Source organism: Hyla sarda, unplaced genomic scaffold, assembly GCF_029499605.1.
Source record: "Hyla sarda isolate aHylSar1 unplaced genomic scaffold, aHylSar1.hap1 scaffold_334, whole genome shotgun sequence".
NCBI lineage: Eukaryota > Metazoa > Chordata > Amphibia > Anura > Hylidae > Hyla > Hyla sarda.
Genome location: NW_026610087.1, coordinates 236,083 through 261,301, shown reverse-complemented (window position 1 = coordinate 261,301; position 25,219 = coordinate 236,083). Strand labels below are relative to the sequence as shown.

At 45.0% G+C, this 25,219-nt stretch overlaps 1 protein-coding gene across 1 annotated transcript in view; it reads left to right on the top strand.

Annotated features, from left to right (window-relative positions):
• LOC130330321 (sterol 26-hydroxylase, mitochondrial) overlaps positions 1–25,219 on the top strand; it is a 128,397-nt gene that overhangs the window by 31,844 nt on the left and 71,334 nt on the right. The window contains exons 3-5 of the mRNA XM_056553595.1: positions 1,019–1,218; positions 2,838–3,035; positions 6,886–7,049. Coding sequence (XP_056409570.1) covers positions 1,019–1,218; positions 2,838–3,035; positions 6,886–7,049 — 562 coding nt within the window. The remainder of the gene's footprint in view (positions 1–1,018; positions 1,219–2,837; positions 3,036–6,885; positions 7,050–25,219) is intronic.

Sequence of the window (25,219 nt, the reverse complement as noted above, 5' to 3'; positions counted from 1 at the left end):
CACTGCACTCACTATTCTCCTGTTACATCATATCTTATCCTCCAGTCACCTCCAGCGCTGCACTCACTATTCTCCTGTTACATCATATCTTATCCTCCAGTCACCTCCAGCGCTGCACTCACTATTCTCCTGTTACATCATATCTTATCCTCCAGTCACCTCCAGTGCTGCACTCACTATTCTCCTGTTACATCATGTCTTATCCTCCAGTCACCTCCAGAGCTGCACTCACTATTCTCCTGTTACATCATGTTGTATTCTCCAGAGCTGCACTTACTATTCTCCTGTTACATCATATCTTATCCTCCAGTCACCTCCAGCGCTGCACTCTCTATTCTCCTGTTACATCATATCTTATCCTCCAGTCACCTCCAGCGCTGCACTCTCTATTCTCCTGTTACATCATATCTTATCCTCCAGTCACCTCCAGTACTGCACTCACTATTCTCCTGTTACATCATATCTTATCCTCCAGTCACCTCCAGCGCTGCACTCTCTATTCTCCTGTTACATCATATCTTATCCTCCAGTCACCTCCAGTACTGCACTCACTATTCTCCTGTTACATCATATCTTATCCTCCAGTCACCTCCAGAGCTGCACTCACTATTCTTCTGTTACACCATATGTTATTCTCTAGTCCCCTCAGAGCTGCACTCACTATTCTTCTGTTACACCATATCTTATCCTCCAGTCACCTCCAGAGCTGCACTCACTATTCTTCTGTTACACCATGTCTTATCCTCCAGTCACCTCCAGAGCTGCACTCACTATTCTCCTGTTACATCATATCTTATCCTCCAGTCACCTCCAGAGCTGCACTCACTATTCTTCTGTTACACCGTATGTTATTCTCTAGTCCCCTCAGAGCTGCACTTATTATTTTGAGGATCTTTCCTGCATGGTCACTTCGCTCACTATTCAATTATTTAACCCTATGTGATGTTAAGACTGAGCGCAGGGTCTGACACAGTGCGTATGCTGATTATGTGTTACAATGTGATGTCTGTTTGTGCAGGGAAGGTCACCGCTGGCATACGCTCCGTTCTGTCCTGAATAAGCGGATGCTGAAGCCGGCTGAGGCGGTGCTGTACACCGGGGCAGTGAATGAAGTGGTCACAGATTTTTTGGACACCCTGGACAATGTCAGGAAGGAATCTCCCTCGGGGGTCATGGTCAACGACATTGCAAGCATTTTTTATAGGTTTGCCTTTGAAGGTGAGATGTAATGGGAGAGGCAGCACTTAACGTGATCTAAAAGGTGCCAAACCGGTGACCGCAAATGTCCAAACCGATCATCACTGCCAGAGGCCCTTTATTGTGTATGGGGATTAAATAAAGCAGCAGGATTACTATTGGCTCTCTGTGCGCTGTGACCTTGGGTTTGAATATTTGAGGGGGAGATCCTGGTCACTCATCACTTATGTGGGAAGTCATAGATGTTGTATTGTTATCAGTGTCATGAAGGGTATATACCTGATGTTTGCTACAGTGTATCCATGTGAAGTCCAGGCTGTTTAGCTCCCAGAGCGTTGTCTAGACTGGATATAATTGTCTACAGTACTCAGCATAGAGCAGGACGAGCTATGTACAATGTATCAGTTTGGGTTCCAGGATGTTTAGCTCGCAGAGCATTGTCTAGACTGGATATAATTGTCTACAGTACTCAGCATAGAGCAGGACTAGCTATGTACAATGTATCAGTTTGGGTTCCAGGATGTTTAGCTCGCAGAGCATTGTCTAGACTGGATATAATTGTCTACAGTACTCAGCATAGAGCAGGACGAGCTATGTACAATGTATCAGTTTGGGTTCCAGGATGTTTAGCTCGCAGAGCATTGTCTAGACTGGATATAATTGTCTACAGTACTCAGCATAGAGCAGGACGAGCTATGTACAATGTATCAGTTTGGGTTCCAGGATGTTTAGCTCGCAGAGCATTGTCTAGACTGGATATAATTGTCTACAGTACTCAGCATAGAGCAGGACTAGCTATGTACAATGTATCAGTCTGGGTTCCAGGATGTTTAGCTCGCAGAGCATTGTCTAGACTGGATATACTTGTATAACTTCTCAGCATAGAGCAGGACGAGCTATGTACAATGTATCAGTCTGGGTTCCAGGATGTTTAGCTCGCAGAGCATTGTCTAGACTGGATATACTTGTATCACTTATCAGCATAGAGCAGGACGAGCTATGTACAATGTATCAGTCTGGGTTCCAGGATGTTTAGCTCGCAGAGCATTGTCTAGACTGGATATACTTGTATCACTTCTCAGCTGAGAGCAGGACGAGCTATGTACAATGTATCAGTCTGGGGTCCAGGATGTTTAGCTCGCAGAGCATTGTCTAGACTGGATATAATTGTCTACAGTACTCCGCATAGAGCAGGACTAGCTATGTACAATGTATCAGTCTGGGGTCCAGGATGTTTAGCTCGCAGAGCATTGTCTAGACTGGATATAATTGTCTACAGTACTCAGCTGAGAGCAGGACGAGCTATGTATGTGATTTACAACCTGAGAATATAAATGGATGGTTCTTGTATTCACTGACAGAGATGTTGAAAATGAGGAGGAATTTAAGGGTCTATTCACACACAGTATCCTGCACATATTTGAATCTGTGTTCAGTTAATTAGTTTACATTGTAATCTGCAGCTTTAAATCCTGTGCATCATATCTGTGCAGAATACTGTACATGTGCATAGATCCTAAGGGTAGGGTCACAGGTAGCGTATTTGACGTCCCTAGAGTGATCCTCCTGCTGTGTCCGTGTGTTGTCTGATATGTTATCCACCGGCTCTTTTATTTTTATCTGATGTTGTTTTATCCTAGGAATTTCCTACATTCTCTTTGAGACTCGTATCGGCTGCTTAGAGAAGAACATTCCTCTGGAGACCAAGAAATTCATTGACTCTATAGGAAATATGCTGAAATATTCCGTTTTTGTCTCCATTTTACCTCCATGGACCAATGATATTCTCCCCTACTACAAATTGTACATCGAATACTGGGACAACATCTTTGCATTTGGTGAGTATGTATATATTACATGTATGTATGTATGTACGTATGTATGCTGAGGTCTAGTCACCTATAAGATCGGTACACTCCTCTCCTGACATCCTCTGTACTGGGGTCTGATCATCTATAAGATCGGTACACTCCTCTCCTGACATCTCCTGTACTGGGGTCTGATCATCTATAAGATCGGTACACTCCTCTCCTGACATCCTCTGTACTGGGGTCTGATCATCTATAAGATCGGTACACTCCTCTCCTGACATCCTCTGTACCGGGGTCTGATCATCTATAAGATCGGTACACTCCTCTCCTGACATCCCCTGTACCGGGGTCTGATCATCTATAAGATCGGTACACTCCTCTCCTGACATCTCCTGTACCGGGGTCTGATCATCTATAAGATCGGTACACTCCTCTCCTGACATCTCCTGTACCGGGGTCTGATCATCTATAAGATCGGTACACTCCTCTCCTGACATCTCCTGTACCGGGGTCTGATCATCTATAAGATCGGTACACTCCTCTCCTGACATCTCCTGTACCGGGGTCTGATCATCTATAAGATCGGTACACTCCTCTCCTGACATCTCCTGTACCGGGGTCTGTTCATCTATAAGATCGGTACACTCCTCTCCTGACATCTCCTGTACCGGGGTCTGTTCATCTATAAGATCGGTACACTCCTCTCCTGACATCTCCTGTACCGGGGTCTGTTCATCTATAAGATCGGTACACTCCTCTCCTGACATCCTCTGTACCGGGGTCTGATCATCTATAAGATCGGTACACTCCTCTCCTGACATCCCCTGTACCGGGGTCTGATCATCTATAAGATCGGTACACTCCTCTCCTGACATCCCCTGTACCGGGGTCTGATCATCTATAAGATCGGTACACTCCTCTCCTGACATCCCCTGTACCGGGGTCTGATCATCTATAAGATCGGTACACTCCTCTCCTGACATCTCCTGTACCGGGGTCTGATCATCTATAAGATCGGTACACTCCTCTCCTGACATCCCCTGTACCGGGGTCTGATCATCTATAAGATCGGTACACTCCTCTCCTGACATCTCCTGTACCGGGGTCTGATCATCTATAAGATCGGTACACTCCTCTCCTGACATCCTCTGTACCGGGGTCTGATCATCTATAAGATCGGTACACTCCTCTCCTGACATCTCCTGTACCGGGGTCTGATCATCTATAAGATCGGTACACTCCTCTCCTGACATCCCCTGTACCGGGGTCTGATCATCTATAAGATCGGTACACTCCTCTCCTGACATCCCCTGTACCGGGGTCTGATCATCTATAAGATCGGTACACTCCTCTCCTGACATCCCCTGTACCGGGGTCTGATCATCTATAAGATCGGTACACTCCTCTCCTGACATCCCCTGTACCGGGGTCTGATCATCTATAAGATCGGTACACTCCTCTCCTGACATCCCCTGTACCGGGGTCTGATCATCTATAAGATCGGTACACTCCTCTCCTGACATCCCCTGTACCGGGGTCTGATCATCTATAAGATCGGTACACTCCTCTCCTGACATCTCCTGTACCGGGCTCTGATCATCTATAAGATCGGTACACTCCTCTCCTGACATCTCCTGTACCGGGCTCTGATCATCTATAAGATCGGTACACTCCTCTCCTGACATCTCCTGTACCGGGGTCTGATCATCTATAAGATCGGTACACTCCTCTCCTGACATCTCCTGTACCGGGGTCTGATCATCTATAAGATCGGTACACTCCTCTCCTGACATCTCCTGTACCGGGGTCTGATCATCTATAAGATCGGTACACTCCTCTCCTGACATCTCCTGTACCGGGGTCTGATCATCTATAAGATCGGTACACTCCTCTCCTGACATCTCCTGTACCGGGGTCTGATCATCTATAAGATCGGTACACTCCTCTCCTGACATCTCCTGTACCGGGGTCTGATCATCTATAAGATCGGTACACTCCTCTCCTGACATCTCCTGTACCGGGGTCTGATCATCTATAAGATCGGTACACTCCTCTCCTGACATCTCCTGTACCGGGGTCTGATCATCTATAAGATCGGTACACTCCTCTCCTGACATCTCCTGTACCGGGGTCTGATCATCTATAAGATCGGTACACTCCTCTCCTGACATCTCCTGTACCGGGGTCTGATCATCTATAAGATCGGTACACTCCTCTCCTGACATCTCCTGTACCGGGGTCTGATCATCTATAAGATCGGTACACTCCTCTCCTGACATCTCCTGTACCGGGGTCTGATCATCTATAAGATCGGTACACTCCTCTCCTGACATCCCCTGTACCGGGGTCTGATCATCTATAAGATCGGTACACTCCTCTCCTGACATCCCCTGTACCGGGGTCTGATCATCTATAAGATCGGTACACTCCTCTCCTGACATCTCCTGTACCGGGGTCTGATCATCTATAAGATCGGTACACTCCTCTCCTGACATCTCCTGTACCGGGGTCTGATCATCTATAAGATCGGTACACTCCTCTCCTGACATCTCCTGTACCGGGGTCTGATCATATATAAGATCGGTACACTCCTCTCCTGACATCTCCTGTACCGGGGTCTGATCATCTATAAGATCGGTACACTCCTCTCCTGACATCTCCTGTACCGGGGTCTGATCATCTATAAGATCGGTACACTCCTCTCCTGACATCTCCTGTACCGGGGTCTGATCATCTATAAGATCGGTACACTCCTCTCCTGACATCTCCTGTACTGGGGTCTGATCATCTATAAGATCGGTACACTCCTCTCCTGACATCCTCTGTACTGGGGTCTGATCATCTATAAGATCGGTACACTCCTCTCCTGACATCTCCTGTACTGGGATCTGATCATCTATAAGATCGGTACACTCCTCTCCTGACATCCCCTGTACCGGGGTCTGATCATCTATAAGATCGGTACACTCCTCTCCTGACATCCCCTGTACCGGGGTCTGATCATCTATAAGATCGGTACACTCCTCTCCTGACATCCCCTGTACTGGGGTCTGATCATCTATAAGATCGGTACACTCCTCTCCTGACATCTCCTGTACTGGGATCTGATCATCTATAAGATCGGTACACTCCTCTCCTGACATCCCCTGTACCGGGGTCTGATCATCTATAAGATCGGTACACTCCTCTCCTGACATCCCCTGTACCGGGGTCTGATCATCTATAAGATCAGTACACTCCTCTCCTGACATCCCCTGTACTGGGGTCTGATCATCTATAAGATCGGTACACTCCTCTCCTGACATCCCCTGTACCGGGGTCTGATCATCTATAAGATCGGTACACTCCTCTCCTGACATCCCCTGTACCGGGGTCTGATCATCTATAAGATCAGTACACTCCTCTCCTGACATCCCCTGTACCGGGGTCTGATCATCTATAAGATCAGTACACTCCTCTCCTGACATCCCCTGTACCGGGGTCTGATCATCTATAAGATCGGTACACTCCTCTCCTGACATCCTCTGTACTGGGGTCTGATCATCTATAAGATCGGTACACTCCTCTCCTGACATCCTCTGTACCGGGGTCTGATCATCTATAAGATCAGTACACTCCTCTCCTGACATCCTCTGTACTGGGGTCTGATCATCTATAAGATCGGTACACTCCTCTCCTGACATCTGTACTGGGGTCTGATCATCTATAAGATCGGTACACTCCTCTCCTGACATCTCCTGTACCGGGGTCTGATCATCTATAAGATCGGTACACTCCTCTCCTGACATCCTCTGTACTGGGGTCTGATCATCTATAAGATCAGTACACTCCTCTCCTGACATCCTCTGTACTGGGGTCTGAACTTTAACTCTCCTAGGAAACAAACTGATCGACCAGAAGATGCAGAAGATCCAGGAGAAGCTGGAGCGCGGTGAGGAGGTGCAGGGCGAGTACCTGACCTATCTGCTGTCCAGCGGTAAACTGAACATGAAGGAGGTGTACGGCAGCGTGGCTGAGCTACTATTGGCCGGAGTGGACACGGTAAGGACCAATCACAGTAAGAGGAATAGCAATTAATTGTGCCATACAAATAACACTAGTATATACAGAAAATATGAATACAGCCTCCTGTACATGTGTCCTGCGCCAGGGGGGGGGGGGGGGGACACTGATGCTAGAACTGATCTCATTCACTTGAAAGGGACAGTTTACATTCATTCCGTGTCTCAATTTGGATGCCGGATTGTTGGACACGCGGAAACGGCCCCCGACAGAGGAACATAGCTAAACAGACGTTCAGATCAGCGCACACCGGATGCTGCACAACTGATATGTATCACAGATCTACGCTATAAACCCAGTATGTAAAGACCAAAGAAACAAGCGATTAACGATCAAAGTGCAATTTAGAAATCATTTTATTAAACATGTATGCTCAAAAGGACAGACAATAAAAAACACTTAAAAAAGGAGTACGGTAGCATATGAGGAGATTTATCAAAGCCTGTCCAGAGGAAAAGTTGCCCTTAGCAACCAATCAGATCGCTTCTTTCATTTTTAACAAGGCCTCTGCAAAATGAAAGCAGCCATCTGATTGGTTGCTATGGGCAACTCAGCAACTTTTCCTCTGGACAGGTTTTGATAAATCTCCCCCATAGTGCTGGAGGACCGACTAAATGGGAGGCTACACACAAAGAAACAGCAGCTAAATAGCTGAGGTAGATAGAATCACTGGGGGAGATTTATCAAAGGATTTAGACTGCTTTTTCCTGTCTAAATTTGTCGCACAGAAAGTCGCAGTCTAAATATGTGCGACTTTTCTGCGACTTTTGCTGTAGAGGATTTTTAGAACATGATGCATGCGTCTATTTTAGACAGAAATGCATTGGAAAATGCATTGGTGCTGAATTTATCAAGTGCGACTTTTGTGCGACAAGTCGCATCTGCCCAAAATACGCTGAAATGTCCGACCATGTTGGAGCAGGTGTAAATGCAGTTTAAGCTGTAGACCCTGAAGTCTGAGCACAGAATTTATCCAGGGCTGTGAGACCTATAGACAGGAGACGACCACATACACTGGTCTATAAGCATGCCCAGAATAGACTAGATTAGGAAATGTCCCCCACTGTGTTTAACAATAACTATATTATAATAAAGTGATATAATGCATCATATATACAAGTGCAGCATATATACAGATCATAATGGCTGCTATCCACAGCAGGGATGAAGTGACACAGTGCAAAAAGATAAGGTGGAAAAATGATTAAATACACTGAAAAAGCTGAATATAGTTACCACAGTGGGAGAAGGTAAGAGCGTGTGCCTCCTCCACCACCCAACGTTTCGCTTAGGGCTTCATCCGGAGTGTGGTCATGGGGGGACATGTATCATTATTTGTCTATTGGAGACACAGTTCTACCCCTTTACACTGCTTGTCTAATTTACACTCTTGCTCAGAATTTACTAAGGCTGTTACACTCCTTTGATAAATCTTGTGCAAATATAGAAACTCCCCCCACGCTCTACTGTACACTCCTTCTCTACCTCACAGGAAAAGTGGACACAGGGATTTTGTTCTATTGCTGTGAGGTCGGATTCCATTGAGGTTTTTTGTCCACCAGCAAAAATGCCAGTAAAACTGTCCCAGCTTTTTCCTGCGTTTTGTCAGTTTTTCTTGCATTTTTTTGTAGCGTTTTTGCTGGGGTTTGGAAACTTTTTGTTCTTTTATTTTTCTTCGAAATTTAGATACGTGAATGCGACGATGAACAGCGTTTTTTTATGTCAATAAAAAGGTTAACGAAGGCTCTGGGGGAGTGTTTTTTTAAATAAAAATTTTTTTTCAATGTGTTGTGGTTTTTAGAATTGGCTTTTCAGGCTTAGTAGTGGAAGCCATCTTGTAGACAGAATCCATTACTAAGCTGGGGCTTAGCGTTAGCACCCAAAACAGCTAGCACTAACCTCCAAATATTACCCCGGTACCCACCGCCACAGGGGTGCCAGGAAGAGCCGGTACCAACAGGCCCGGATAGTCAAAAATGGCGCTCCTGGGCTTAGGCGGTAACAGGCTGGTGTTATTTAGGCTGGGGAGGGCCAGTAACAATGGTCCTTGCCCACCCTGGTAACGTCAGGCTGTTGCTGCTTGGTTGGTGTCTGGCTGATACTGAAAAAATTAGGGAACCACACACGTTTTTATTTATTTATTTATAGAAAAAAAAACTCATAGGATTCCCCCTATTTTCAGTATCAGCCAGATACCAACCAAGCAGCAACAGCCTGACGTTACCAGTGTGGGCGAGGACCATTGTTACTGGCCCTCCCCAGCCTAAATAACGCCAGCCTGTTACCGCCTAGGCCCAGGAGCGCCATTTTTGACGCTCTGGGCCTGTTGGTACCAGCTCTTCCCTGCACCCCTGTGGCGGTGGGTACCGGGGTAATAATTGGGGGTTAGCGCCAGCTGTTTTTGGGGCTAACGCTAAACCCTGGCATAGTAATGGATTCCGTCTATAAGACGGCTTCCACTACTAACCCTGAAAATTCAATTATAAAAAACACGGACACATTGAAAAAATAATTTTATTTAAAAAAACACTCCCCCACAGCCCTTGTTAACCATTTTATTGAAAAAAAAAAAAAATGCTGGTCATCGTCGCAGTCCACCGAATCCGACGTAGTCCTCCGCATTCACGTATCTGAAATGAGAAGAAAAGAAAAACAAGAAATATGGGTTAGTACATTTTTTGTGCTCTCCCCTGGGAAAAGCGCACATAATGCAGCGTGTTCCTAAACAGGCAGCCTCCATTTGTTGCTAAACTACAACTCCCATCATGGGGGCTGTAGTTAAGCAACAGCTGGAGGCACTCTGGTTGTGAGAGTTTGTTACTCAACTCAGTGTTTCCCAACCCGTGCGCCTCCAGCTGTTTCAAAACTACAACTCCCAGCATGTACGGTTTGTCAGTGCATGCTGGGAGTTATAGTCTTGCAACAGCTGGAGGCGCACAGGTAGGGAAACACTGAGTTAGGAAACAGAAAATGTTTCTCAACCAGTGTGCCTCCAGTTGCTGCAAAACTACAACTCCCAGCATGCCCAGACAGCCGAAGGGCATGCTGAGAGTTGTAGTTTTGCAACAACTGGAGGAGAACAGTTTGGAGACCACTGTAGTGGTGTCCAAACTGTAGCCCTCCAGATGTTGCAAAACTACAACTCTCAGCATGCCCAGACTGCCAAGGCATGCTGGGAATTGTAGTTTGGCAACATCTGAAGGGACAGATGTTACAGAACTACAACTCCCAGCATGCCCGTACTGTCTGGGCATGCTGGGAGTTGTAGTTTTGCAACATTTGGAAGAGCACAGATTGGAGACCACTGCACAGTGGTCTCCAAACTGCGGTCCTCCAGATGTTGCAAAACTACAACTCCCAGCATGCCCAGACAGCCAAAGCTGTCTGGGCATGCTGTGAGTTGTAGTTTTGAAACTACCAGCAAGGCTGGTGCAAGGACTTTTGGCACCCTAGGCGAAAGCTAATTTTGCCGCCCCCTTGACCCCACACATTGGCTCCGCCCTTTGACACGCCCAACCTTACTACTGGGGTGACACACTGTAACAAACCCCCTCCTCATGTAATCTCCATACTACAGGGGTGACACACTGTAACAAAACTCCTCCTCATGTAATCTCCTTACTACTGGGGTGACACACTGTAACAAACCTCCTCCTCATGTAATCTCCTTACTACTGGGGTGACACACTGTAACAAACCTCCTCCTCATGTAATCTCCTTACCACTGGGGTGACACACTGTAACAAACCTCCTCCTCATGTAATCTCCTTACTACTGGGGTGACACACTGTAACAAACCTCCTCCTCATGTAATCTCCTTACTACTGCGGTGACACACTGTAACAAACCTCCTCCTCATGTAATCTCCTTACTACTGGGGTGACACACTGTAACAAAACTCCTCCTCATGTAATCTCCTTACTACTGGGGTGACACACTGTAACAAACCTCCTCCTCATGTAATCTCCTTACTACTGGGGTGACACACTGTAACAAACCTCCTCCTCATGTAATCTCCTTACCACTGGGGTGACACACTGTAACAAACCTCCTCCTCATGTAATCTCCTTACTACTGGGGTGACACACTGTAACAAACCTCCTCCTCATGTAATCTCCTTACCACTGGGGTGACACACTGTAACAAACCTCCTCCTCATGTAATCTCCTTACTACTGGGGTGACACACTGTAACAAACCTCCTCCTCATGTAATCTCCTTATTACTGGGGTGACACACTGTAACAAACCTCCTCCTCATGTAATCTCCTTACTACTGGGATGACACACTGTAACAAACCTCCTCCTCATGTAATCTCCTTACTACTGGGCTGACACACTGTAACAAACCTCCTCCTCATGTAATCTCCTTACTACTGGGGTGACACACTGTAACAAACCTCCTCCTCATGTAATCTCCTTACTACTGGGCTGACACACTGTAACAAACCTCCTCCTCATGTAATCTCCTTACTACTGGGCTGACACACTGTAACAAACCTCCTCCTCATGTAATCTCTTTATTACTGGGGTGACACACTGTAACAAACCTCCTCCTCATGTAATCTCCTTACTACTGGGGTGACACACTGTAACAAACCTCCTCCTCATGTAATCTCCTTACTACTGGGCTGACACACTGTAACAAACCTCCTCATGTAATCTCCTTACTACTGGGCTGACACACTGTAACAAACCTCCTCCTCATGTAATCTCCTTACTACTGGGGTGACACACTGTAACAATCCTCCTCCTCATGTTATCTCCTTACTACTGGGGTGACACACTGTAACACACCTCCTCCTCATGTAATCTCCTTACTACTGGGGTGACACACTGTAACAAACCTCCTCCTCATGTAATCTCCTTACTACTGGGCTGACACACTGTAACAAACCTCCTCATGTAATCTCCTTACTACTGGGCTGACACACTGTAACAAACCTCCTCCTCATGTAATCTCCTTACTACTGGGGTGACACACTGTAACAATCCTCCTCCTCATGTTATCTCCTTACTACTGGGGTGACACACTGTAACAATCCTCCTCCTCATGTAATCTCCTTACTACTGGGGTGACACACTGTAACAAACCTCCTCATGTAATCTCCTTACTACTGGGCTGACACACTGTAACAAACCTCCTCCTCATGTAATCTCCTTACTACTGGCATGACACACTGTAACAAACCTCCTCCTCATGTAATCTCCTTACTACTGGGCTGACACACTGTAACAAACCTCCTCCTCATGTAATATCCTTACTACTGGGGTGACATACTGTAACAAACCTCCTCCTCATGTAATCTCCTTACTACTGGGGTGACACACTGTAACAAACCTCCTCCTCATGTAATCTCCTTACTACTGGGCTGACACACTGTAACAAACCTCCTCATGTAATCTCCTTACTACTGGGGTGACACACTGTAACAAACCTCCTCCTCATGTAATCTCCTTATTACTGGGGTGACACACTGTAACAAACCTCCTCCTCATGTAATCTCCTTACTACTGGGCTGACACACTGTAACAAACCTCCTCATGTAATCTCCTTACTACTGGGGTGACACACTGTAACAAACCTCCTCCTCATGTAATCTCCTTACTACTGGGCTGACACACTGTAACAAACCTCCTCATGTAATCTCCTTATTACTGGGCTGACACACTGTAACAAACCTCCTCCTCATGTAATCTCCTTACTACTGGGGTGACACACTGTAACCAACCTCCTCCTCATGTAATCTCCTTACTACTGGGGTGACACACTGTAACCAACCTCCTCCTCATGTAATCTCCTTACTACTGGGGTGACACACTGTAACAAACCTCCTCCTCATGTAATCTCCTTACTACTGGGGTGACACGCTGTTTAGCAGACAGTGTAACAGTATTAGATAGAGACAGTATCACACATTATAGGATTAGATACAGGGGCTCAGCAACCAGTATCAGACATAGGGGGATTAGATACACAGCTCAGCAGACAATATCAAACATAAAGGGATTAAATACACAGTTCAAATCACACATGGGGATTAGATACAGGGGCTCAGCAAACAGTATCACACATGGGGGGTGGATTAGATACAGGGTCTCAGCAAACAGTATCACACATGGGAGGATTAGATACACTGCTCATCAGACAGATCACACATGGGAGGATTAGATACACAGCTCATCAGACAGATCACACAAGGGGGATTAGATACACAGCTCAAACAGTATCACTAATGGAGGGTTTAGATACACAGTTTAGCAGACAGATCACACATGGGGGATTAGATACACATTTTAGCAGAGAGATCACACATGGGGGGATTAGATACACATTTTAGCAGACAGATCACACACTGGGGGATTAGATACACATTTTAGCAGAGAGATCACACATGGGGGGATTAGATACACAGCTCATAAGACAGATCACACACTTGGGGATTAGATACACATTTTAGCAGACAGATCACACATGGGGGGATTAGATACACAGCTCATTAGACAGATCACACACTGGGGGATTAGATACACATTTTAGCAGACAGATCACACATGGGGGGATTAGATACACAGCTCATTAGACAGATCACACATGGGGGGATTAGATACACAGCTCATTAGACAGATCACACACTGGGGGATTAGATACACATTTTAGCAGACAGATCACACATGGGGGGATTAGATACACAGCTCATTAGACAGATCACACACTGGGGGATTAGATACACATTTTAGCAGAGAGATCACACATGGGGGGATTAGATACACAGCTCATTAGACAGATCACACACTGGGGGATTAGATACACATTTTAGCAGACAGATCACACATGGGGGGGTTAGATACACAGCTCATTAGACAGATCACACACTGGGGGATTAGATACACAGCTCATTAGACAGATCACACACTTGGGGATTAGATACACATTTTAGCAGACAGATCACACACTGGGGGATTAGATACACATTTTAGCAGAGAGATCACACATGGGGGGGATTAGATACACAGCTCATTAGACAGATCACACGCTGGGGGATTAGATACACAGCTCATTAGACAGATCACACATGGGGGGATTAGATACACATTTTAGCAGACAGATCACACATGGGGGGATTAGATACACAGCTCATTAGACAGATCACACATGGGGGGATTAGATACACAGCTCATTAGACAGATCACACACTTGGGGATTAGATATACATTTTAGCAGACAGATCACACACTGGGGATTAGATACACATTTTAGCAGAGAGATCACACATGGGGGGATTAGATACACAGCTCATTAGACAGATCACACACTGGGGGATTAGATACACAGCTCATTAGACAGATCACACACTTGGGGATTAGATACACATTTTAGCAGACAGATCACACACTGGGGGATTAGATACACATTTTAGCAGAGAGATCACACATGGGGGGGATTAGATACACAGCTCATTAGACAGATCACACACTGGGGGATTAGATACACAGCTCATTAGACAGATCACACACTTGGGGATTAGATACACATTTTAGCAGACAGATCACACGCTTGGGGATTAGATACACATTTTAGCAGACAGATCACACACTGGGGGATTAGATACACATTTTAGCAGACAGATCACACATGGGGGGATTAGATACACAGCTCATTAGACAGATCACACATGGGGGATTAGATACACAGCTCATTAGACAGATCACACATGGGGGGATTAGATACACATTTTAGCAGACAGATCACACATTGGGGGATTAGATACACAGCTCATTAGACAGATCACACACTGGGGATTAGATACACATTTTAGCAGAGAGATCACACATGGGGGGATTAGATACACAGCTCATTAGACAGATCACACACTGGGGGATTAGATACACATTTTAGCAGACAGATCACACATGGGGGGATTAGATACACAGCTCATTATACAGATCACACAATGGGGGATTAGATACACAGCTCATTAGACAGATCACACACTGGGGGATTAGATACACATTTTAGCAGAGAGATCACACATGGGGGATTAGATACACAGCTCATTAGACAGATCACACACTGGGGGATTAGATACACATTTTAGGCAGGTGGTACTGAATCTCACAGTGCTTCTCCAGCAACATGAGGGGGGGGGTGTTGTGGGATGGGGGGGGGGGGGTTGGGGGGTGTTGTGGGATAGGGGGGGCTGTCACAGACAATTTTTTCTTGCAGCTCCACCAGCAAGACGAGACTGAGGGGAGGGCGTGTATCTTGTCAGTGCAGCGCTGCATGCCATGCCACCCTCCTCCAACATGGGGCGGGGGTGGTGCTATTAGGGATGCGGCGGGATGGCTGAAAAGCTAGGTTTGCTGTGACAGGCAGAGCGGCGCCCCCTCAAGAGGCCGCTCTAGGCGATTGCCTAGTTTGCGTATAGGCAGAGCCGGCCCTGACTACCAGAAGCAGCAGTGAAGAGCTTCACCTCTGATGCAGACAGATCCTGCGCAATCCGCCGTCAACATAAGCAATGCGGATCGCAGCAGATCTCCAGAATGATCCGCCGGTGGTACATGCGTCTACATCGCGCTGCCACCGGCTTCTATATACACTGCAATAATTCATAATCCTGGGAGACGAGAGCTCTGATTGGTGGATAGCTATTGGCCAATCAGAGCTCCCGCGTCCCGGCGGCGGGGATTATGAATTATGACAGTGTATATAGAAGCCGGTGACAGCGCAGTGTAGACACATGTACCGCCGGCTTTTACAGTTAATAAATGCAGATCACAGCGGATCTCTGGAGAATGACCTGCTGCGATCTGCCCTCAGCCCAAGGACTACAACTCCCATCATGGGCAGAGTCTGTCCCATGATGGGAGTAGCAGTCCTTACTGTGCCAAATCCACTCTTTGGAAAATAGAATCGATGATTTAGAGCAGTGGTCTTCAACCTGCGTACCTCCAGATGATGCAAAACTACAACTCCCAGCATGCCCAGACAGCCATTGGCTGTCCGGGCATGCTGAGAGTTGTAGTTTTGCAACATCTGGAGGTCCGCAGGTTGAAGATCACAGATTTAGAGCATCTCGCTACGTTAAGTCCAAGATGGCTTATATTTGCGCAAAAAAAACAGCTCTTGCGGCCAAATTTTTGGTGTAAAGGAAAAGTACGCAGTTAATAAATCCAAGTGTACTATAGAGGTCACTACAAGGTGCCCTGATTCACCACATCTGGAGGACATGCTCTACCAAAAAAAGGGCTTGCGCAAAAAAATACACACAAAACAGGGGTAAAGTCTTTGATACATGTCCCCCATGGAGTGCACAGTCCTCTCCAATATATGGTGGAGTAACCAATAACATTGTGATCACCTGACTAACACACATCCACCACTCACACACCTGGTTAATAATAAGTTTGGACATATCTCATTGGTGGGTAATGTGGTAATGGCGTGTAGGCACAACCCTGTAACGTCAAGGGGCTCAACAATACCCCTCCAGTGTGTATAGTGTGCTGGATCTGCACGTCCCCATGTGGAGCACAGTGTTCCAAGGGCGTACAGATTGCCGTCCGGCGGTGAGGACGGCCCCCCTGTGACGCAGGAGAAACCGGTAAGTCACAAATAATGATATAGGGGAATGTGAAAAAAAGGGAATATATGATAGGTGGTTGAAGGGCCAGTTCATCCGAAAAAAGACCCCCAGATCAAAAAATACATATATGGAATTGTATCCAAATAAGGGGAGAGAAAACGATTGATGTGAGACACATGAATTATTCAAAGAAAAAAAGTGATAATTAGTAAAAAATATAATGAAAAAATGCTTAAACATAATCACATTGGTGAAGTAAACACAAGAGACAAAATTAAAACGTGCACATGTATAAAGTGACAGCAAGTGAATAGTGAACACGCAGTGAGAATGGGATTTGACACAAAAGGCGTACTGTACCGCTCTAATCCATGTCATTGTAGATCATGGTGAAAAAACCGAAAAAATAATAAGCACAGACCGAAATACACGAGGGAGATAACTGGCATATTAAGAGATAAACATACCCCAATATGCAGAGGAGTTAGAAACAATTGTGGTAATAAAACAATCCAGGGTGATCTGTCTGTCCAGACCACATAGGGCGCTCACACTACCTGTATATATGACCTCATAGAGGCCCAGAAAACGAAACATCAAAGGGCCCGCTGGCAAGGGTAAAAATAAATAAGGGGACCGGATAGCAACCATTATGTCCTGACGAGAGGAAACAAACTGACGAGAAAGGATAAGTGGATAATGAAGGACACAAGAGCCACCATAAAGTTCGGACGGTGTCCAAAGCACATTTTGATTTTGTCTCTTGTGTTTACTTCACCAATGTGATTATGTTTAAGCATTTTTTCATTATATTTTTTACTAATTATCACTTTTTTTCTTTGAATAATTCATGTGTCTCACATCAATCGTTTTCTCTCCCCTTATTTGGATACAATTCCATTTATGTATTTTTTGATCTGGGGGTCTTTTTTCGGATGAACTGGCCCTTCAACCACCTATCATATATTCCCTTTTTTTCACATTCCCCTATATCATTATTTGTGACTGACCGGTATCAGTACATTTATATTTAGTCATTTCCTCCATGGTTAATAATAATTATTTCCTTTGGTTATTATTACTGCAAAACCTACCTCGTCTTTGCTGTCCCCACGCTCATTCACTTACAGGTCTGGTCTGTGCTCCGCTGCGTTCCAGCATTATGCATCGCCTGGTGGGTGGCGCCCAGCTCCCATGCTGTAGCGTCCTAGGGTTTCCATGGCATTACCGGGCGTCCTGTGCGTGATGACGTTGCCGTCACTCACGGGGAGGCCCGGGATGCTGGCTCGCCCTTCTGTGACGTGTCTCCTGCGTCACAGGGGGGCCGTCCTCACCGCCGGACCGGACGGCAATCTGTACGCCCTTGGAACACTGTGCTCCACATGGGGACGTGCAGATCCAGCACACTATACACACTGGAGGGGTATTGTTGAGCCCCTTGACGTTACAGGGTTGTGCCTACACGCCATTACCACATTACCCACCAATGAGATATGTCCAAACTTATTATTAACCAGGTGTGTGAGTGGTGGATGTGTGTTAGTCAGGTGATCACAATGTTAGCCAGTTATTGGTTACTCCACCATATATTGGAGAGGACTGTGCACTCCATGACCACACCCCGGATGAAGCCCTAAGCGAAACGTTGGGTGGTGGAGGAGGCACACGCTTTTACCTTCTCCCACTGTGGTAACTATATTCAGCTTTTTCAGTGTATTTAATCATTTTTCCACCTTATCTTTTTGCACTGTGTCACTTCATCCCTGCTGTGGATAGCAGCCATTATGGTCTGTATATATGCTGCACTTGTATATATGTATATATGATGCATTATGTCACTTTATTATAATATAGTTATTGTTAAACACTGATTCTATGTACCACAGCTATTTAGCTGTTGTTTCTTTGTGTGTAGCCTCCCATTTAGTCGGTCCTCCAGCACTATGCTACCGTACTTTATTTTTAAGTGTTTTTTATTGTCTGTCCTTTTGAGCATACATGTTTAATAAAATGATTTCTAAATTGTACAACTGATACATGTTGTCATCATATGCATCAAGATGTAGGCCGATCCCCGACATAGAAACCTAGAATGTGTTAGCAGAACAATTTGACCCATCTTGTCTGCCCCATATTCTGAATACTACCAATAGTCCCTGGCCCTATCTTATATGAAGGATAGTCTTATACCTATCTCTATCTTATATGAAGGATATCCTTATATCTATCTCTATCTTATATGAAGGATAGTCTTATACCTATCTCTATCTTATATGAAGGATAGCCTTATACCTATCTCTATCTTATATGAAGGATAGTCTTATACCTATCTCTATCTTATATGAAGGATAGCCTTATACCTATCTCTATCTTATATGAAGGATAGCCTTATACCTATCCCTATCTTATATGAAGGATAGCCTTATACCTATCTCTATCTTATATGAAGTATAGCCTTATACCTATCTCTATCTTATATGAAGGATAGCCTTATACCTATCCCTATCTTATATGAAGGATAGCCTTATGCCTATCCCTATCTTATATGAAGGATAGCCTTATACCTATCTCTATCTTATATGAAGGATAGCCTTATATCTATCCCTATCTTATATGAAGGATAGCCTTATACCTATCTCTCTTATATGAAGGATAGTCTTATACCTATCTCTATCTTATATGAAGGATAGCCTTATATCTATCTCTATCTTATATGAAGGATAGCCTTATACCTATCCCTATCTTATATGAAGGATAGCCTTATGCCTATCCCTATCTTATATGAAGGATAGCCTTATACCTATCTCTATCTTATATGAAGGATAGCCTTATATCTATCCCTATCTTATATGAAGGATAGCCTTATACCTATCTCTCTTATATGAAGGATAGTCTTATACCTATCTCTATCTTATATGAAGGATAGCCTTATATCTATCCCTATCTTATATGAAGGATAGCCTTATATCTATCCCTATCTTATATGAAGGATAGCCTTATACCTATCTCTATCTTATATGAAGGATAGCCTTATACCTATCTCTATCTTATATGAAGGATAGCCTTATACCTATCTCTATCTTATATGAAGGATAGCCATGTACCTATCCCTATCTTATATGAAGGATAGCCTTATATCTATCCCTATGTTATAGGAAGGATAGCCTTATACCTATCCCTATCTTATATGAAGAATAGTCTTATACCTATCCCTATCTTATATGAAGGATAACCTTATACCTATCTCTATCTTATATGAAGGATAGCCTTATACCTATCTCTTTCTTGTATGAAGGATAGCCTTATACCTATCTCTATCTTATATGAAGGATAACTTTATGTCTATCCCTATGTTATAGGAAGGATAGCCTTATACCCATCCCTATCTTATATGAAGGATAGCCTTATACCTATCCCTATCTTATATGAAGGATAACCTTATACCTATCTCTATCTTATATGAAGGATAACCTTATACCTATCTCTATCTTATATGAAGGATAGCCTTATACCTATCTCTTTCTTGTATGAAGGATAGCCTTATACCTATCTCTATCTTATATGAAGGATAACTTTATGTCTATCCCTATGTTATAGGAAGGATAGCCTTATACCTATCCCTATCTTATATGAAGGATAACCTTATACCTATCCCTATCTTATATGAAGGATAACCTTATACCTATCTCTATCTTATATGAAGGATAGCCTTATACCTATCTCTTTCTTGTATGAAGGATAGCCTTATACCTATCTCTATCTTATATGAAGGATAACTTTATGTCTATCCCTATGTTATAGGAAGGATAGCCTTATACCCATCCCTATCTTATATGAAGGATAGCCTTATACCTATCTCTATCTTATATGAAGGATAGCCTTATACCTATCACTATCTTATATGAAGGATAACTTTATGTCTATCCCATGCTTACACTCCTCATTGTATTTGTAGCTCCCACTTTTCTGCAGGAAGGCTATTCCATACATCCACTAATCAGTAATATATATATACACACACACACACATACACACACACACACATATATATATATATACACATATATACATACACATATATACACACACACATTGGGGGACATGTATCATTATGTGTCTATTGTAGACACAGTTCTACCCCTTTACACTCTTGCTCAGAATTTACTAAGGCTGTACATGTCCTTTGATAAATCTTGTGCAAATATAGAAACTCCCCCCCCTCGCTCTACCGTCCACTCCTTCTCTACCGTCCACTCCTCCTCTACCGTCCACTCCTCCTCTACCGTCCACTCCTCCTCTACCGTCCACTCCTCCTCTACCGTCCACTCCTCCTCTACCGTCCACTCCTCCTCTACCGTCCACTCCTCCTCTACCGTCCACTCCTCCTCTACCGTCCACTCCTTCTCTACCGTCCACTCCTTCTCTACCGTCCACTCCTTCTCTACTGTATACTCCTTCTCTACCTCACAGGAAAAGGGGACGTAGGGATTTTGTTCTATTGCTTTGAGGTCGAATTCCATTGTGGTTTTTTGTCCTTCAGCAAAAATGCCAGAAAAACTGTCCCAGCTTTTTCCTGCGTTTTGTCAGTTTTTCTTGTGTTTTTGATGGTGTTTGGAAACAAAAAAATGTACTAAACGTTTTGTTGTTTTTTTTTTCTTTGAAATTTAGATACGTGAATGCGGAGGACTATGTCAGATTTGGTGGATTGCGACGATGAACAGTGTTTTTATTTTTATTTTTTTAAATGTCAATAAAAGGGTTAAGGAGGGCTGTGAGGGAGTGTTTGTTTAAATATTTTTTTTTTCATTGTGTTGTGTTTTTTATAATTTAATTTTCAGGCTTAGTAGTGGAAGGCATCTTGTAGACAGAATCCATTACTAAGCTGCGGCTTAGTGTTCGCCCCCAAAACAGCTAGCGCTAACCTCCAATTATTACCCCGGTACCCACCGCCACAGGGGTTCCCGGAAGAGCCAGTACCAACAGGCCCGGAGCATCAAAAATGGCGGTCCTGGGCCTAGGCAGTAACAGGCTGGTGTTATTTAGGCTGGGGAGGGCCAATAACAATGGTCGCCCACCCTGGTAACATCAGGCTGTTTCTGCTTGGTTGGTATCTGGCTGATACTGAAAAAATAAGGGAACCACACACTTTTTTTTTATTTATAAAAAAAAAAACCGCATAGAGTTCCCCCTATTTTCAGTATCAGCCAGATACCACCCAAGCAGCAACAGCCTGACGTTACCATTGTGGGTGACCATTGTTATTGGCCCTTCCCAGCCTAAATTACGCCAGCCTGTTACTACCTAGGCCCAGGAGCATCGGGCCTGTTGGTACCGGCTCTTCCCAGCACCCCTGTGGCGGTAATAATTGGAGGTTAGCTGATCTTGGGGCTAACCCTAAGCCCCGGCTTAGTAATGGATTCCATCTATATGACAGCTTCCACTACGAAGGCTGGGTTCACACTACGTTTTCCCCCATACGGGAGTGCATACGGCAGGGGGGAACTAAAACCTCGCGCTCCCGTATGCCTTCGTATGCGCTCCCGTATGTCATTCATTTCAATGAGCCGGCCGGAGGGAAACGTTCGGTCCGGTCGGCTCATTTTTGCGCCGTATGCGCTTTTACAACCGGACCTAAAACCGTGGTTGACCACAGTTTTAGGTCCGGTTGTAAAAGCGCATACGGCGCAAAAATGAGCCGACTGAACGTTTCACTCCGGCCGGCTCATTGAAATGAATGACATACGGGAGCGCATACGGGAGCGCGAGGTTTTAGCTCCCCCCCTGCCGTATGCGCTCCCGTATGGGGGAAAACGTAGTGTGAACCCACCCTAAGCCTGAAAATTCAATTATAAAAAACACAGACATATTGAAAAAAAAATTTATTTAAAAAAAAAAACTCCCTTACAGCCCTCGTTAACCATTTTATTGAAATTTAAAAAATGCTGGTCATCGTCGCAGTCCACCAAATCTGACGTAGTCCTCCGCATTCACGTATCTGAAATAAGAACAAAAGAAAAACAAGAAATATGGGTTAGTACATTTTTTTTTATGCAGCGTGTTCCTAAGCAGGGAGCCTCCAATTGTTGCTAAACTACAACTCCCATCATGGGGGCTGTAGTTAAGCAACAGCTGGCGGCACACTGGTTGCAAAACACTGAGAGTTTGTTACTTAACTCAGTGTTTCCCAACCCGTGCACCTCCAGCTGTTGCAAAACTACAACTCCCAGCATGTACGCTTTGTCATTGCATGCTGGGAGTTATAGTTTTGCAACAGCTGGAGGCGCACAGGTAGGGAAACACTGAGTTAGGAAACAGACAATGTTTCCCAACCAGTGTGCCTCCAGTTGTTGCAAAGCTACAACTCCCAGCATGCCCTGGCAGCCGAAGGGCATGCTGAGAGTTGTAGTTTTGCAACAACTGGAGGAGAACAGTTTGGAGACCACTGTGTAGTGGTGTCCAAACTGTAGTCCTCCAGATGTTGCAAAACTACAACTCTCAGCATGCCCAGACTGCCAAGGCATGCTGGGAATTGTAGTTCGGCAACATCTGAATGACCAATGTTACAAAACTACAACTCCCAGCATGCCTGGACTGTCTGGGCATGCTGGGAGTTGTAGTTTTGCAACATCTGGAAGAGCACAGATTGGAGACCACTGCACCGTGGTCTCCAAACTGCAGTCCTCCAGATGTTGCAAAACTCCAACTCCCAGCATGCCCAGACAGCCAAAGGCTGTCTGGGCATGCTGGGAGTTGTACTTTTGAAACTACCAGAAGCAGCAGTGAAGAGCTTCGCTGCTGCCTCTGATGCAGATGCTGCCGCCGCCGTCTCCTGCACTTACCCGCCGCCACCAACCCATGTGCCTCCAGCTGTTGAGAGCCTGCTGCCGGTCCCTACGGCCGCGCCGGTCCCTGCTGCAGCTCTCGGCGTCATCTTCCCCTGCTCTGCCTGGACTTCTAGCAGCGGGCAGAGCAGGGGAAATGAACTTTACCCCCCAGTCAGCTCATTCACTGTGATTGGTCCACAGGGACCAATCCCAGTGATCGCTGACCAGGACCATCGACAGATGGGGGGGTGTTACAGAGGTTGTCACCTGCTGAAAACAGCCGGACTTCTGCCAGTTAACCCGTGTGATGCCGCGCATCGGCGGGTTAACTGAATGACGTTTATAAACGGCAGAATGCGCAAAGGACCGGCGCAATCCGTTGTCAACCGCATCATGCAATTCGGATCGCAGCAGATCCCCAGAATAATCTGCTGCGATCCGCATTTAAATTAAAAAGCCGGTGGTACATGCTTCTACATTGAGCTGCCACCGGCTCCTATATGCAATGTAATAATTCATAATCCCCGCCAGGAGCTCTGATTAGTGGATAGCTATTGACCAATCAGAGCTCCCCTCTCCCGGAGGCGGGGATTATGAATTATGACAATGTATACAGGAGCCGGCGTGCAGCGCAGTAGATCCGCATATATCGCCGGCTTTTACAGTTAATAAATGCGGATCGCAACGGGTCTCTGGATAATGACCTCCTGCGATCTGCACCATCTTGGGCAGAGTCTGTCCATGATGGGAGTAGCAGTCCTTACCAAAGTGTCTATGTTGGCACAGTAAGTGTCCTCCGAGGTGGTGTATATTTGTGCAAGAAAATGCCGTTTGCACATTTTTTTTTTTGCGTAAAAAAACCCCCAAACAAACGCAATTAGTAAATTGATTCTACTGTATAAAATGCTCTACCGTAGAAAAGGTGATGAAGAATGCTATAAAAATTTGCGCAAAAAAAAACTTGCGCATATTTTTGCGCAAAAAAAAAGACACAAAACAGCTCTATATACAATGATAAATCCCCCCTATGTCCTCATATATATATATCTATCTATCCATACTGGGCCATTTCTATGTATACACCTTAATAACATGGGAATGGTCGGTGATAACTTCCTGTTTGTGGCGCATTAGTATATGTGAGGGGGGAAACTTTTCAAGGTGGGTGGTGACCATGGCGGCCATTTTGAATCCAACTTTAGTTTTTTCAATAGGAAGAGGGTCATGTGACATCAATGTGAATTTCACAAGGAAAACAATGATGTGTTTGGTTTTACCGTAACTTTATTCTTTCCTGAGTTATTTACAAGTTTCTGATCACTTATAAAATGTGTTCAATGTGCTGGATTGTCAATGCCCCCTCTTCTCTATATACTGCTATATACTACTATATACACCGCAGGAGAAATGCCAGCACAGGCTTCCAGTATCTGTATATACTACTATATACACCGCAGGAGAAATGCTAGCACAGGCGTCCAGTATCCATATACACTGCTATATACTACTATATACACCGCAGGAGAAATGCTAGCACAGGCTTCCAGTATACACTGCTATATACTACTATATACACCGCAGGAGAAATGCTAGCACAGGCTTCCAGTATCTGTATACACTGCTATATACTACTATATACACCGCAGGAGAAATGCTAGCACAGGCTTCCAGTATCCGTATACACTGCTATATACTACTATATACACCGCAGGAGAAATGCTAGCACAGGCTTTCAGTATA